The sequence below is a fragment of the Dermacentor albipictus genome, chromosome 7 (genome assembly GCF_038994185.2).
Source record: "Dermacentor albipictus isolate Rhodes 1998 colony chromosome 7, USDA_Dalb.pri_finalv2, whole genome shotgun sequence".
NCBI classification, from domain to species: Eukaryota; Metazoa; Arthropoda; class Arachnida; order Ixodida; family Ixodidae; genus Dermacentor; species Dermacentor albipictus.
This window is the reverse complement of record NC_091827.1, coordinates 122,303,692-122,317,185: the sequence shown is the minus strand read 5'-3', so window position 1 is coordinate 122,317,185 and position 13,494 is coordinate 122,303,692. Positions and strand designations below refer to the sequence as shown.

The 13,494-nt window shown below is 44.7% G+C and overlaps 1 protein-coding gene across 2 annotated transcripts in view; it reads right to left on the bottom strand.

Annotated features, from left to right (window-relative positions):
- Positions 1–13,494, bottom strand: part of LOC139048140 (G patch domain-containing protein 2-like) — a 133,100-nt gene that overhangs the window by 65,767 nt on the left and 53,839 nt on the right. For both annotated transcript variants that reach the window (XM_070522648.1, XM_070522649.1), the window contains one exon: positions 1,748–1,905. In XM_070522648.1, coding sequence (XP_070378749.1) covers positions 1,748–1,905 — 158 coding nt within the window. The remainder of the gene's footprint in view (positions 1–1,747; positions 1,906–13,494) is intronic.

The window sequence follows — 13,494 nt, the reverse complement described above, 5'->3', positions numbered from 1 at the left end:
GCGGGATTTAAAACCGAGTCTTCTTGATGTTGCCCTTTAGTCAACACAGCTTGTTTTCATGGGCATTCGTAAGCGAAAGGGCCTTTAAAATCAGCATGACTTGCGGAGGTACTTCGTTAATTTTCTCTAGCGGAACAAATCCCACGGGATTTTCAAGGATTACAAGGAGCTCACAGGTATTCAAGTAGTTTCAAGGGCCCTTGAACTTATGCTGTCAATATCAAGGATATTCAAGGGTTTCAAGGGGCTGTGCGAACCCTGCAAAAGAAGGGAAACGCAGTCGAGGACAGCAGAAGACTAGGTGGAGCGATGAAGTTAGGAAATCCGTGGGCGCTAGTTGGAATCGGTTGGCACAGGACAGGTGTAATTGGAGATCGCAGGAAGAGGCCTTCGTCCTGCATGGACATAAAACAGGCTGATGACGATAATGATGTTCGACATTTTCTGTACCCTATGCGCCACCAAGATGAATGCTGCCATTAGGGAAGTCACTAACTCACCATAGGAGTTGGGCGTGTACGTGATGACCAGCCAAGTTGAAATGATCCCGTGAAGGTTAATTTCAGGACTGAAATAACAACAGCTCGGTCCGATAGAAATGTATGGGCACCAGCTGGGAGCATCGGTCAGGATCGGAATAACTGGAGTTGAATTAACGCAAGTCTACTGCATTTTGCTTACGATGCGCTGTCAAAATGCTCGTAGGCCATATCACAGGCTTAGTCAATCCAGTAGTTACCAACTCTCCCAAACCGCGAGACAAGCCAAGCCACTCAGTTGTAAAGGCAGCATTTACGGTTTGCCATGTGAGCTGTGCGAGTTCAAAGTGTCAAAAATTTGTTCCTTCATTCTTTAAAAACAGCGACACAGTCCCAAGCGACTTCAAGCAGTTTCAAGTGGCGCCCCTTTCATCAGTAATGTCTATGACAACGAGGGTGCCGATTAAGTGGGAGAGGTGTACAACAATGAGTGTTGTGAAGAAACGCGCGGTCATGCAGCTTAGCACGTAGTGCAATCAACGTTTGTTATGTTATGTTTCATGTTTGTTTATTATGTTGTTATGTTTGTTTGGAATGAGATTCAATACATTCCACGACTGTACTTTTGTCTATCTGTAGAAACAACATGATAATGGTTGTAGTATAGATTGACCCAGGTCGGAAGCAAGAGTACGTGCGCACAGACATGCACTGACAAAGTTGGGCCATATTCTGAAATGATCAGTTTTGAAGATGTTTTCACTTTTGCAAGATTTCCCAGGGCTAGCATTTGACACGTCAATGGATGACGGCATTTTTAGCTCTGTGACAAGACAGCAGGCGTGCCAAGAATGTGCCAAGAATGTTGCTGCTCTTCGATGCTAATGGGTCTGGTGCTAGTCAAACTAGTCACCCGAAAATATGGCCGAAAGTGATCATCCGGGAATATGGCAAAGCTTTTGGTCAATTGTGGAATAAAGTAAATTATCTTCAGGTGAATACAATATTTTGGACTCCCGATTATTCTGACTTTTAGGTGGTATTTATCGAGTCTGAATAATCAATCGGTGATGGCATTTCCTTGTTTCAAGAATGAAAACAGTTGTTAGCTTTGTGTGTCGTTCATTTCATTTCGCCATCACGCCAATCACTACCATAAATGGAGGGCATTAAAAATTCGGCCAATAGGAAAGCACTCCAACACAAAAAGAGGCTTTGTGAATGTGGGCCCTATGCTGGCGTTGTTCCTGTATGGAAAGGCTCTTCACCTTGGCATTATTGTGGTAGGCCCGACGGGCAGCGGGCGACATGTGCTTGAGGCTTCCAGCCAGGATGGCTTGAAAGCGGGCGTCCAGCTCCCCGTCGAGTTCATCCCACCAGCAGCTTGGTCCGCCCTCATGGAAGAAGTCACTCTGTTCATCGTCCCCTGCACACAGCATTGAAGGGCAACGCGTGGCAGGACTGCTCAAATGCAAGATGTACGGTACTCCACACACAGCAGGCTAGAAACTAGCTCCAACAGCGACCAAAACGGTTGAGTTTGACAGAAGAAAAAATTATATGCATATGTTCCATGCAATTTGACATAACAATAAATTTCACTTTTATCTGCCAAAATATGATGTAACCCTTACATGGAAGATTTCACAGATCTGAAACCACCGAAATGAGCAGAGCGGTATGTTTCTGCCACCAGTGGCCACAGCACGTCGATTTCACATGCAACAAAAACATAATATGTCATACACTGAAAGCACAAAGGAACACAAATAATGTTATTTCACTTGACCTTTACATCCATAAGTTGTGGCTGAGATATCTGAACTAGTCATTCCACGGAAAGTGCTGTAGGTATCTTCCTACTTTTCTTGTGTAGAATTAAGGTGGCTGTGGAATCTCCGCAGATAATTTCCAGGGTATTTATGTAAGCAGTCTGTACTCCTTGATTACACAATGCCTCTATGACTGCTGGTATCTCTACTGAATCAAATGCTTTTTCGTAACCTATGAAAGCCATATAGAGAGGCTTATTGTACTCTGCGGATTTCTCAATAACCTGAATAATGACATGGATGTGATCCATTGTAGAGTATCCCTTCCTGAAGCCAGCCTGTTCCCTTGGTTGACTAAAGTACAGTGTTCCCCTTATTCTATTGGAGATTATCTTGGTGAATATTTTATATAATACTGGAAGTACGCTAATGGGCCTATAATTTTTCAATTCTTTAACATTGACTTTTGTGGTATAGTATATTGCAGGCATTCTTACACTTCTCTGGGACCCTTGAAGGCAATAGACAGTTTGTATAAAAGGCCGCTAGTTTTCAAATGTTATGGTTCCTCTATCTTTGATTAAATCGACTGGCAGTCCATATTCTCCTGCCACTTTTCCCCATTTCGTGTCTTGCAAGGCCCTTCTAACTTCATCGCTAGTTATTGAAGGAGTTTCTGTATACTGTTCATTATTGTTTCAAATAGAGTACTCCTGAGTCCTCTGGGTACTGTACAGGTCCATACAGAATTTTTCCGCTGCTTTTATTATACCTTCGAGACTGCTGATGATATTGCCCTGCTTATCTTTCAGTGCATACATGTCAGTTGGTCCTACGCCAAGTTTCCTTCTCACTGATTTCAGGCTGCGTCCATTTTTTACAGCTTCTTCAGTCTTTCTCACGTTATAATTTTGAATATCCCTTATTTTCGCCTTGTTGATCAGTTTTGAGAGTTTCAAATTCTATGTTATCTCTTGAGTTGGACATTTTCATTCTTTGTGGTTACTTTATTAGGCCCTTTGTTACTTGGGAGAGCTTGCCTACTGGTTGCCTTGCTGCCTTGCCTCCCATTTCAACTGCTGCCTTTGAAGTCAACCTCGTTACGGTTTTATTCATTACCTCTATGTCATCATCATCACCTTTCTGTTCTAAGGCTGCATATTTGTTTGCAAGTAGCAGCCAAAATTTGTCTGCTTGTACCCTTGCTGCCTATAAGTTGACTTGTTTTTTCTTGACCAATTTTACTGTTTCTCCCTTCAAATTGAGGTGAATCCTAGCCCTCACTAACCTATCATCACTGGACTTTACCCTACCTATCACTTCTACATCCTGCACTATGTTGGTATCGGCAGAAAGTATGAAATCAATTTCATTTCTTGTTTCACCATTAGGGCTTTTCCAGGTCCACTTTCTGTTGCTATGCTTCCTGAAAAGGTGTTCATTATTCTCAGCTTATTTCTTTCTGCGAATTCTACAAGGATCTCTCCTCTAGCGTTTCTAGAATTGACACCATAATTGCTAACTGCCTGCTCACCCACATGGTTTTTCCCCACTTTTGCATTAAAGTCACCCGTTACTACTGTATACCGAGTTTGCACTTTTCTCATCGCTAATTCAACATCTTCACAAAACTGATCTACTTCCTCATCATCATGACTGGATGTTGGTGTAGGCTTGTACTACCTTTAATCTATACTTCTTATTGAGTTTGATTACGACTACTGCTACCCTCTCATTAATGCTGTAGAATTCATCAATGTTGCCCGCTATGTCTTTATGGATTAGGAATCCTACCCCATATTGCTTCTCATCAGGGAGACCTCTATAGCAGAGGACATGGCCATTATTTAGCAATGTGTAAGCCCCACCAGTTCTTTTAATCTCACTATGGCCGATAATATCCCAAACAATGTCTGATATCTCCTCAAAGAGTCCTGCTAAGCTAGCCTCACTCGAGAGGGTTCGAGTGTTAAACGTTGCAAGGGTGAGTTTCCATTGGCGGCCTGTTCGGACCCATAGATTCTTAGCACGCTCGACTGCGTTACAGGTACATCTCATTAATAAAACTTTTATACATGAAAAGTGCATTCATTCTGCTTTCTTTGTTTATGTATTACATAAAATATTGAGTGCAGTAGTTCGTACACACACAAAAAAAAACAGCGTGACCTACAAAAAACAACCATTTTCCCCACAGTAAGGAAAAAAGTTATTGGTAATGGAGTTGTGGAATTGGGAGATAGGTCAGAGCCAGCCACTGATGCTTTCCCACAATGCTTTCCCCAGGGTTACACCATGCGGAGAATGCCTGATTCCGCCACAAAGGTGAACAGTGCTCGCTGGAGACTATTGGCCTTTGCTGAGGGACAGATTCACTCCTCAAAGCTAGCCACTCATCCCGGTGCTTTCGACAGAGGGTTGCATACTTTGGGCATTCCCACAGCAAGTGCCTGATCTACTTTTAATGGCATATTTTGCGCTCCCTGTGCTTCCCCGTAGCAGCCCGTCAGCACGCGTGCGCGAGTGCTACATAGAGCTTTCTTTCTTTCTACATTCAGTTTCGGAATGGAATCTCCCACCTGCAAGATGATAAAGTATATGCAGATACAGTGGAACCGACTTATAACAATTTTCAAGTTCCAAAAACATCCAGTTTTGTGTGTTGTGTTGTGTTGTGTTTTATGGCACATAGGCAACTAAGGTCATCATGCACCAAGCTCGAGGTATAGGAGAATTTTCTGTGTAATTTTATAAAAATGTAAAAATCGTCGATGGTGTTGAGTGTTTAAATAGTTAGAGCTACCTCATGATGAAGTAAGAAAAAGATTCTAACAATGGGTACTAATAAAAACTTTTAAAGGCGGTTGGGAAACCTCAGCAGCCATCCTTGCCAGGGCAAGGATCTTGAGGCTCCTAACCAATCAAATAAAGTCCTCAGCCTTTTTCTCAGGAATGAGAAATGGCTGTGGTGTATGAGGTGAAGTACTGCATGATGATTTATATATTTTTAAGAAAACCAGCTTCTGTTCAAAATCTAAAAACGCTAGACGTATCTACAATTGCATTATCACTCAAGAGCAGTGCTGGGTGAAAAGGGATGCATTGGCTATAAAACGGGGAAAAGTACCTTCTCCGTAGCTTTTCCAGTTTACAACATGAAATTAAAATGTGATTGACTGTAAGTTCATCTCCGCAAGTGCAAATTGGTTTGTCTTCTTTCTTCAGCAGAAACTTGTCTGTAATGTTTGTGTGACCTATACGGAGATGGCAGATAACGACTTCCTTGAAACGCTTCTGGTGCACACATGACTTCCATTCACCTAGAACTGGTTTTATTAATTGTAGCTTGTTATTTAGTTCGTTGTTCCAAGTGGACTGCCATTTTTTCCTTGCATTACTATGTAGTAAGTTCATGCAATCTCTATAGGGCATATTTACACTCTTAATTTGCTTGCCGTAAGCTTGAGTGGCGCACAAATCCGCTCTCTCATTGCCTTCTATGCCGACATGACTTGGTACCCAGCAGAGCCTGATGCTGTGGCCTTGAGCTGTGGCTGCTGTAATGCTGTGTATGAGGTCTCCAAGCAGAGGAGCCCTTGCATTTTCAGAATGAAAGGCCGGGAGCACACTCAGTGAGTCTGTGTAAATAACACTGTTGGCAAGGCGCTCATTTACTCTTTTTTCTATGGCTACAAAGATGCCATAACTTTCCGCAGTGAAGATGGAAGCACACTGTGGAAGTCTTACTAATTTATTCCGATTCCCCTGTACAACTGCGCTTCCTATGAAAGCATCTGTTCTTGAACCATCTGTGTAAAAAGCTGCAAAATTACTGTACTTTTCAAGTGTGAGGAATTCTTGTATTATATGTTGTTGCGGAATTTGTTTTTTACGGAAGTGTGTCAGAGTGAAATCACAGATTTTAGGAAAATTGTGCCATGGCAGCAGTGGACCTCGCCTTTGGGCAATGTTTGGCAATATGTCTAGCATGCCAAGGTTTTGGCACATCTCTTCGAAACGCAGGAGGAGTGGCCTGATAGCTTGTGGTTTTTTATTAAACAGTGTTCTTGATGGGCACTTTGTGACTATGGGGTAACATAGGTGTTTGGGAAGCAAACGGAGTTTTAGAATGTACGAGCATGTGAGCATGGCTCTTCTATCTGTAAGTGATGGCTCATTGGTTTCTACATGGAGACTGCTTATGGGTGATGTCCTGTAAGCACCAGTGGAGAGACGCAAACCTAAATTATGTACTGGATCCAGCCGTTTCAGGTATGATGGTCTTGCTGACCCATACACTATACATCCATAATCCAGGGTAGAGCGTACGTACTACAGAGTGGTAAATTTGTAAGAGACAAGTCCTATCGGCTTCCCAATGTTTTCTCGACAGCACTTTGAGTATGTTCAGGAACTGAAAAGTTTTTTTTTTTTTTTCAAAGCATTTATGTGAGGCAGGAAGGTGAACTTGCTGTCAAATGTTACACCTAAAAATTTATGTTCATTTTTTACGAGCAGTTCTATTTTGTTCAGGTGTAGGGTGGGATCTCTTTGTATGCCTCGTCTGTGTCAGAAAAGAATGTCCACCAATTTCTGTGGGGAAAAACGAAAACCATTTCTGTCTGCCCATGTTGCTAGTTTATTTATTGTTAGCTGTATTTGTCGTTCGCATGTTCATATGTTCGAGGATGTGCAAGCTATCTGGAGATCATCTACATAGACAGAATACATAAAGGATCTTGGAATTATTTTCCTGATAGAATTCATTTTTACAATAAAGAGTGTTGTGCTCAAAATACATTCCTGAGGTACTCCATTTGCCTGGATAATATTCCTTGAAAGGGTTGAGCCAAGGCGGACATGAAATGTACGGTTAGACAAGAAGTCCTTAAGGCAGTTCAACATCCTGCCGCGGATGCCCAGTTCAGCCAGGTCCTGAATGATCCCAAACCTCCACGTTGTATCATATGCCCTCTCCAAATCGAAGAAGACAGATACACAGTGTTGCCTGTGTACAAAAGCTTCACGAACAGCATTTTCAAGACGGACAAGGTGATCGGTGGTGGAGCAAGCCTTTTTAAAACCGCATTGATGGACATCCAGGAGCTCCCGGTCTTCTAACACAAATGTTAGTCTGATATTCAATAGACTTTCAAAGGACTTCGCTAGACAGCTAGTCAGAGCTATGGGCCTATAGCTGCTAGGAAGGGTGGATGGTTTTCCGGGTTTTAATAATGGAACAATAACGGCCATCTTCCAGGCTTCTGGGAGTTTCCCCGATACCGAAACTTTGTTAAAGAATTTTAAAGGTGCCTCCATAGCCGGTTCAGAGAGATGAGCAAACATATGATAATGTATTTCGTCGGGGCCAGGTGCAGTTTGCTTCATTTGTACCGCCACTTGTCGGCAGTCTTTGTCTTTCAGCTGTGTTTTTGTATTTCAGGAATGATTCTGAATAGTGAGATGAACTGGAGACCGCAGAAAAATATTCACCCAGAATATCTGCCTGTTCTTTTATATTTGTCTGTATAGTAGGGTCAGAGAGAAATGGAACCGTGAATGGAGAGCAGCTGCCATTTATCTTTTTTACCATCTCCCACAATTGTTTTGATGTAATTGTGCTATTTATTGAAGACACGTAACCTTGCCATGAAGTTTTTTTTTGCATTACGGTGAATATACCGGACCTTTGTTCTGAACTTTTTGAGCTTGATGAAATTTTCCTGCGTTGAGTACCTACGAAAAATTCCCCAGGCTTTGTTTTGTCTCCTTTTTGCGTCTCGGCATTCTTGTGTGTACCAAATTTTGTGATTCTCTTTTACTACTCCTGACGACCGAGGGATTGCCAGGCGTGCAGCGGTTAAAATACAGTTAGTGATAGCTTCATTCAGTTCGTCTATGCTTAAATCATCTGAAACTATTTTATCTAAGCTGGCCCTTTCCTTAAAAAGTGCCCAGTCAGCTAAATGTAACTTCCACCGTCGAGGTTTTGTTGGGATGACTTGGGGTGGAGAGGTTAGGCTAATACAGGCAGGTGATCGCTGCTGTATGGGTTGTCAATGACATCCCATTTAAAATCACTAAAAACAGACGGTGAACTAAAAGACAAATCTATGGAACTCTTTTTTCCTGTGCTCGGAGAGCAGTATGTACTTTTGCCGGTGTTTAGGAGGCAAACCTTATTACTTAAAATAAAATCTTCTAAAATACGGCCTCTCGCATCAGTGTGTGCACTTCCCCCAATACCGGAGTGGGCGTTAAAATCACCAACTAGCAGGTACGGCTCTGGTAGCTGTTCTAAAAGATTTTCTAAATCATTAAGTGTTACTGGTAGGTGTGGCTCAAGATATATATTGCATATTGTGATCGTCTTAAAATGAATGACAGTGACGGCAACAGCTTCGTATTTGGTTTTAAATTTGATTTTTTGGGTTGCAACACCAGTCTTAATTACAATAGCAACACCTCTAGACAGTCTACTTGCGTGTTCTCGGTCAGACTGAAAGACATTGCACTTATTTAAAATGTCTTTTTTTTTTTTAGACCTAAGTTGGTCTCCTGTAAGCATAAAGCCACTGGGGACAGTGTGTTTAACAGTTCTCTTATGTCACTGTAGTTATTTATTAGTCCTCGGCAGTTCCACTGTATAAGGAACGCCCTGTTTGGTGAGTGTAGTTAATAAATTAGGATACTGGTTTTTCGGGTGCCAATACTGGGGTTTTTTCTTTTCTTTTTCGCTCCAGAGAGTTGTGCTTCTGCTGCAGCAGAGCCGAGTTTTGTGTTATGTCCATTGCCTCACTAGAGGCTCTGGACTTCCGCAGTGATCCCGCGGGTGTACAATTTGTGGGCTTCTCTCGACTGGGGGAAGCCTTGCGGGTGGCCGACTGAGAGGCCGGCGCGCCTTTGTTCAGAGGTGGCAGAGCAGCCTTCGCTGCGTCTGCCGGGGGCGGGAGTGGCCGAAGCCTGGTGTGGTATGCCGCCCCTGCGCACCGCATCGGCGAAATTTGTTTTTGCTCTGAAATGAAATGTCGAGGAGAGTCGTTTTCGTGCCTCTTGATAAGTTATGTTTTCCTTGGTCTTGATCTTTACGATTTCTTTCTCTTTCTTCCAGGTCGGACATGACCTCAAGTACGCGGGGTGGTTCCCTTCACAGTTCGCGCACAATGGTGCAGCGGTACAGTCCACAGATTCATGAGCATTTGATGAACATTTGGCACATGTTTGGCAGCCACGACAGCTCTGAGAGCCATGGCCGAATCTTTGACATTTAAAACATCGTCTCGGATTTGGAATGTATGGCCTTATAGTTATTCTAAGATAGCCTACTTCTATGGATTCGGGGAGTTGGTTGGAGGCAAAGGTCACGACTATGTGTTTTGTAGGTATTTCCTTGTCGTCTTTTCGGATTTTGATACGATGGACTTCGGTGACATTCTGGTCTTTCAGACCATGCAACATCTCTTCTTCGGAAAGGTTCAGGAAATCGTGCTTAGATATTACTCTTTTGACTGTGTTTAGTGAGTGGTGAGTAGTTACGGTTACCCGGACGTCTCCAAAGGACACTAAGGTTGGGAGTTTCGAGTATTGTGCTTTGTCTCGGATTTGGAGGAGTAGGTCGCCACTGGCTAGCTTCGTCACCTTGTAGCCAAGACCCAGGGCCTAAGTCAGAGATTTTGATACTATGAATGGGGACATTTTTCGAGCTGGTTGATCTGGGTCTTCACTATGTATGACATAATACCTGGGGAAATGTTCGTTTGTTTTTTGGAAGCATTGGGAAGTTATGTCCTCGGTCCGCACTCTTTTTGGAGTGCGATCATTTTCTAAGGGAGGTGGAGCCATAAAGTGCGTTTAATGTTCGGTCATGATGCTAGCCACCCACCATGAAGCCCTACGAGGGGACGGGACAGGAACTTGCAAGCAAGTCGTGCCCTCGCCAGCTGTACACGTCAACTATAACCTAATACGACATAACCAAGGTAGGTTAGTCACACAAGGTTAACCCTCGCCGCCTATGAAAAGTGAAAAAACTGAGAAGAGAGGAAGACATAGGAAAGTTGTAAGAAAGAAGATAAGAAAGTGAAAGGTGGAGGGGAGGATAGGAAAAGGCGACTGCCGATTTCCCCCGGTCGGGTCAGGCCAGAGGTGCCGTCTACGTGAAGCAGAGGCCAAAGAGGTGTGTTGCCTCCGCCGGGGGGCCTTAAAGGTCCGAACACCCAGCATTGGCTCAACCCCCAGGATCCCCCTTTCCCCGGACACGGCTAAGCCGCGCACGGCTACACACGGGAGGGTCCAACCCTCGTGTGCTCGGGTACGTGGTGTCGCAACAAACCAAACACCTGCTTACGCAGACGCCCCTGCGGGGAAAATCCAGTTTTTTATAACTGATAATTGTTATAACAGGGTTGCACAAAAGAAAAAGCAGAGGGGAGAAGCATTGAAAAATTTATAACTAGAAAGAAAGAAGTACCGCATTGGCACAATTCTTTTTTTATTTGTGGGTGGGTGAGCCAATTACACAAAAATGTTGCCAACATGTCCCAAAGAACATCTACAGCGGTACCCCAGTTATACGTTGGCTGATTTTGTGACGTCCCAGGCTTTATGGCAGATTAGTGCAGTCTCATATGATGACCCCTCCCAAACAGTGAACATGGATGCGTGAGAAGCACCGCCACCTTCCGGCAGCTCAGTCATGGAACTGTCCCCTCCATAGGGAAGGGGACAGCGTCCCTTCACATGCGGAAAGCTCAGACTGATTTCCAGGCTCCCTCCTAGTCTCCTTTTTCCTTCCCTCGCATTCACTGCCCTTTGATTGATTGTTTTCCTTACCCCTCTTCCCATCATTCAATCACTTTTGCCCCTTCATTGGTGTCTCGTGCTTTCCCTCTCTTTCTCGCAGCAGCGCCTGCTCCTGTCACAAAATGCAACAGCGTTTTTTACACTATGCCAAGCTCACTAACTTCATACAGTGCCACAAGCGCTGTTCACTGCATACTTCGACAAGTCCAGTGCCAAATGATCACTCAAGCGATCACTCAAGAATACTGTCCTAGCATGTATGGAAAGCACACGAGCATGTGCGAAGATCAAACCAAGTGCCCACCGGAACAGATCATATCGGATGCATGTGTTCATGCACGCAGCAACACACAAGACTTCTCACACGCCTGTCATTTTGTTTTCGCTTTCGTGCAAATTGTCGTATCATGCCGACACTGATGGCTGCTTATGCACGTGCACTGATGGGCAAGGCAGGACAGCGAGCACAGAATACTCAAGTAAAAGTTTGTTTTCATAAATCAGGGTGATAATTTAGGAGTGCGCAAATTATAGGAACAAATATGATCAAACCCACTTATAGGATTACCAGTTTTAACAACACTCTGATGTAACGATGAGCAGCTGCTGCACCATCGACTCTTGTGTGTGTCATAAACCACTTACCACAATGTTTCCATTCCACATTACAGACTACAACAATTAAATCTGGCTACTTGGTGCCTGTGCCTTTGTGCTGCGCACCTTGCACGGCATGCCCTTGTCACCCCCTCTTCCATTCTACTCCTCTGATGTTTGCGAGAAGAAGACGGGCACGTGAAGCCGGCGATGCAATGCGATTCGAGCCATGCAGGGTGCGTGCCACAAAGGCAAGTGTGACGAAGCAACTCGCACCTTGTGCGCTCTTTTATTTTATTTGTCTTCCGCCGCACACACCTACAGCAGCCACATTTAATTGTTCTAACCGACAAGGCAACATGTAAGTATCGTTATAAGCAGTTTATTTTACCATAGAACACATACCGTAAAAACCGGAATACAGGTCGAACTTTTTTTCAAAAGACCATTGCGAAAAGTCAACCCTTGACTTATATACCGGACACTGGCGGAAAAACTACGCAAGTCTTGCAACAATGGGCGGATGAAGTAAACAGCCGCCTTCGCCATCGCCATCAGCAGCAGCGCGGCGTCTATGGCGGCATGGCGACACTGTGGTACAGGCATTTTGCGTTTCCATTGTCGCAAAGTTATATTAATTAAAGGCTACACTTTCATTTTGTTTCAAAATGAGCGGGAGCGGAAGCCGACGTCAATTCACCGTCGCCTTCAAGAAAAAAGCGATTGAGTACGCGGAAGCACACGGCAACCTGGCGGCACAGCGCGAACTTGAAGTATCCGAAAAGAGCATTCGGTAGGGGCAGAGGCAAAAGCAACGTATTACAACTTGCAGCAACCAAAAGAAAACGTCATTTCGTGCCGGATCGCAGCGGACTGCAGAACTGGAAGGCAAGGTTGCAGAGTCCGTCCGCGAGCTGCGTGTGATCGCTGCCTGTGACTGCCGAATGCATCCGTTTGAAAGCGGTAGAGATCGCACTCACCTATGGACTGGGCAGCGAGAAGCACTCGTCATCCGACTCTAATCAAAGGCGTTGCTCTGATTCGGAGTAGCGCTTGCGCACTTCGTGCCCTTCTGTGTACTGTACACCTGACGAATGTTTAACAGTATCGCGCGACCATCGACCCGCGTGTTTGTCAGCACCTTATCATCACGGCACGGAGCGGCGAAATAGCGAAAGTAAGGGCATGTGTACACATGCGCGTATCTCGTTTGTTTCGCTGCTCAGCGCCGTTAATAAGGTGTTGACAAGCACGTGTGTCGATGGTCGCGCGATACCGCTAAAAACTTGGCCTGGTGCACATGCGAGCAGCATTTAAATAAATACTGTCACCATTGTGCAACCCCCTAAGTCGCATTTGTTTCAAGGTAAGGGTGTCATGTCTTTCGGTGCTTTTGCCATTGAAAAAATTTTTTTTTTTCATTTTGAGAATTCGTTAGTTGGGGGATCGACCTATATTCCGGTCCGACCTATAGTCCGGTTTTTACGGTAGATGTTTGTGGGGTTTCGGGCACTCGCCGGGGTTGTATGGAGCCGTTGCGTCGCATATCCGGGGGCTCTGTGTCCATTTCCTCCCTGCCTGGACGAGGTGGCAGCTGGTCATAAAACACTGTCACTCAGCTGTTATCCCGCCCAAGGGAAGGTCAACAGGCTTCAATCATTGGCCAACATTTTGGCGGGAATCGGGCCCTGGTTGCGTGCGCTCCGGGCACGCGCGCTCAATACGCGGCGTCGGAAGGTGAGTACGTGTTCCTCTCTTCAGGCGGCAGCCCCCTTTGTCCGCCGCTGGCCGTTGGTTACTTCGGCTCATCGAGGTTCTGGCCTCAGTGCGCATGCACTCTTCCG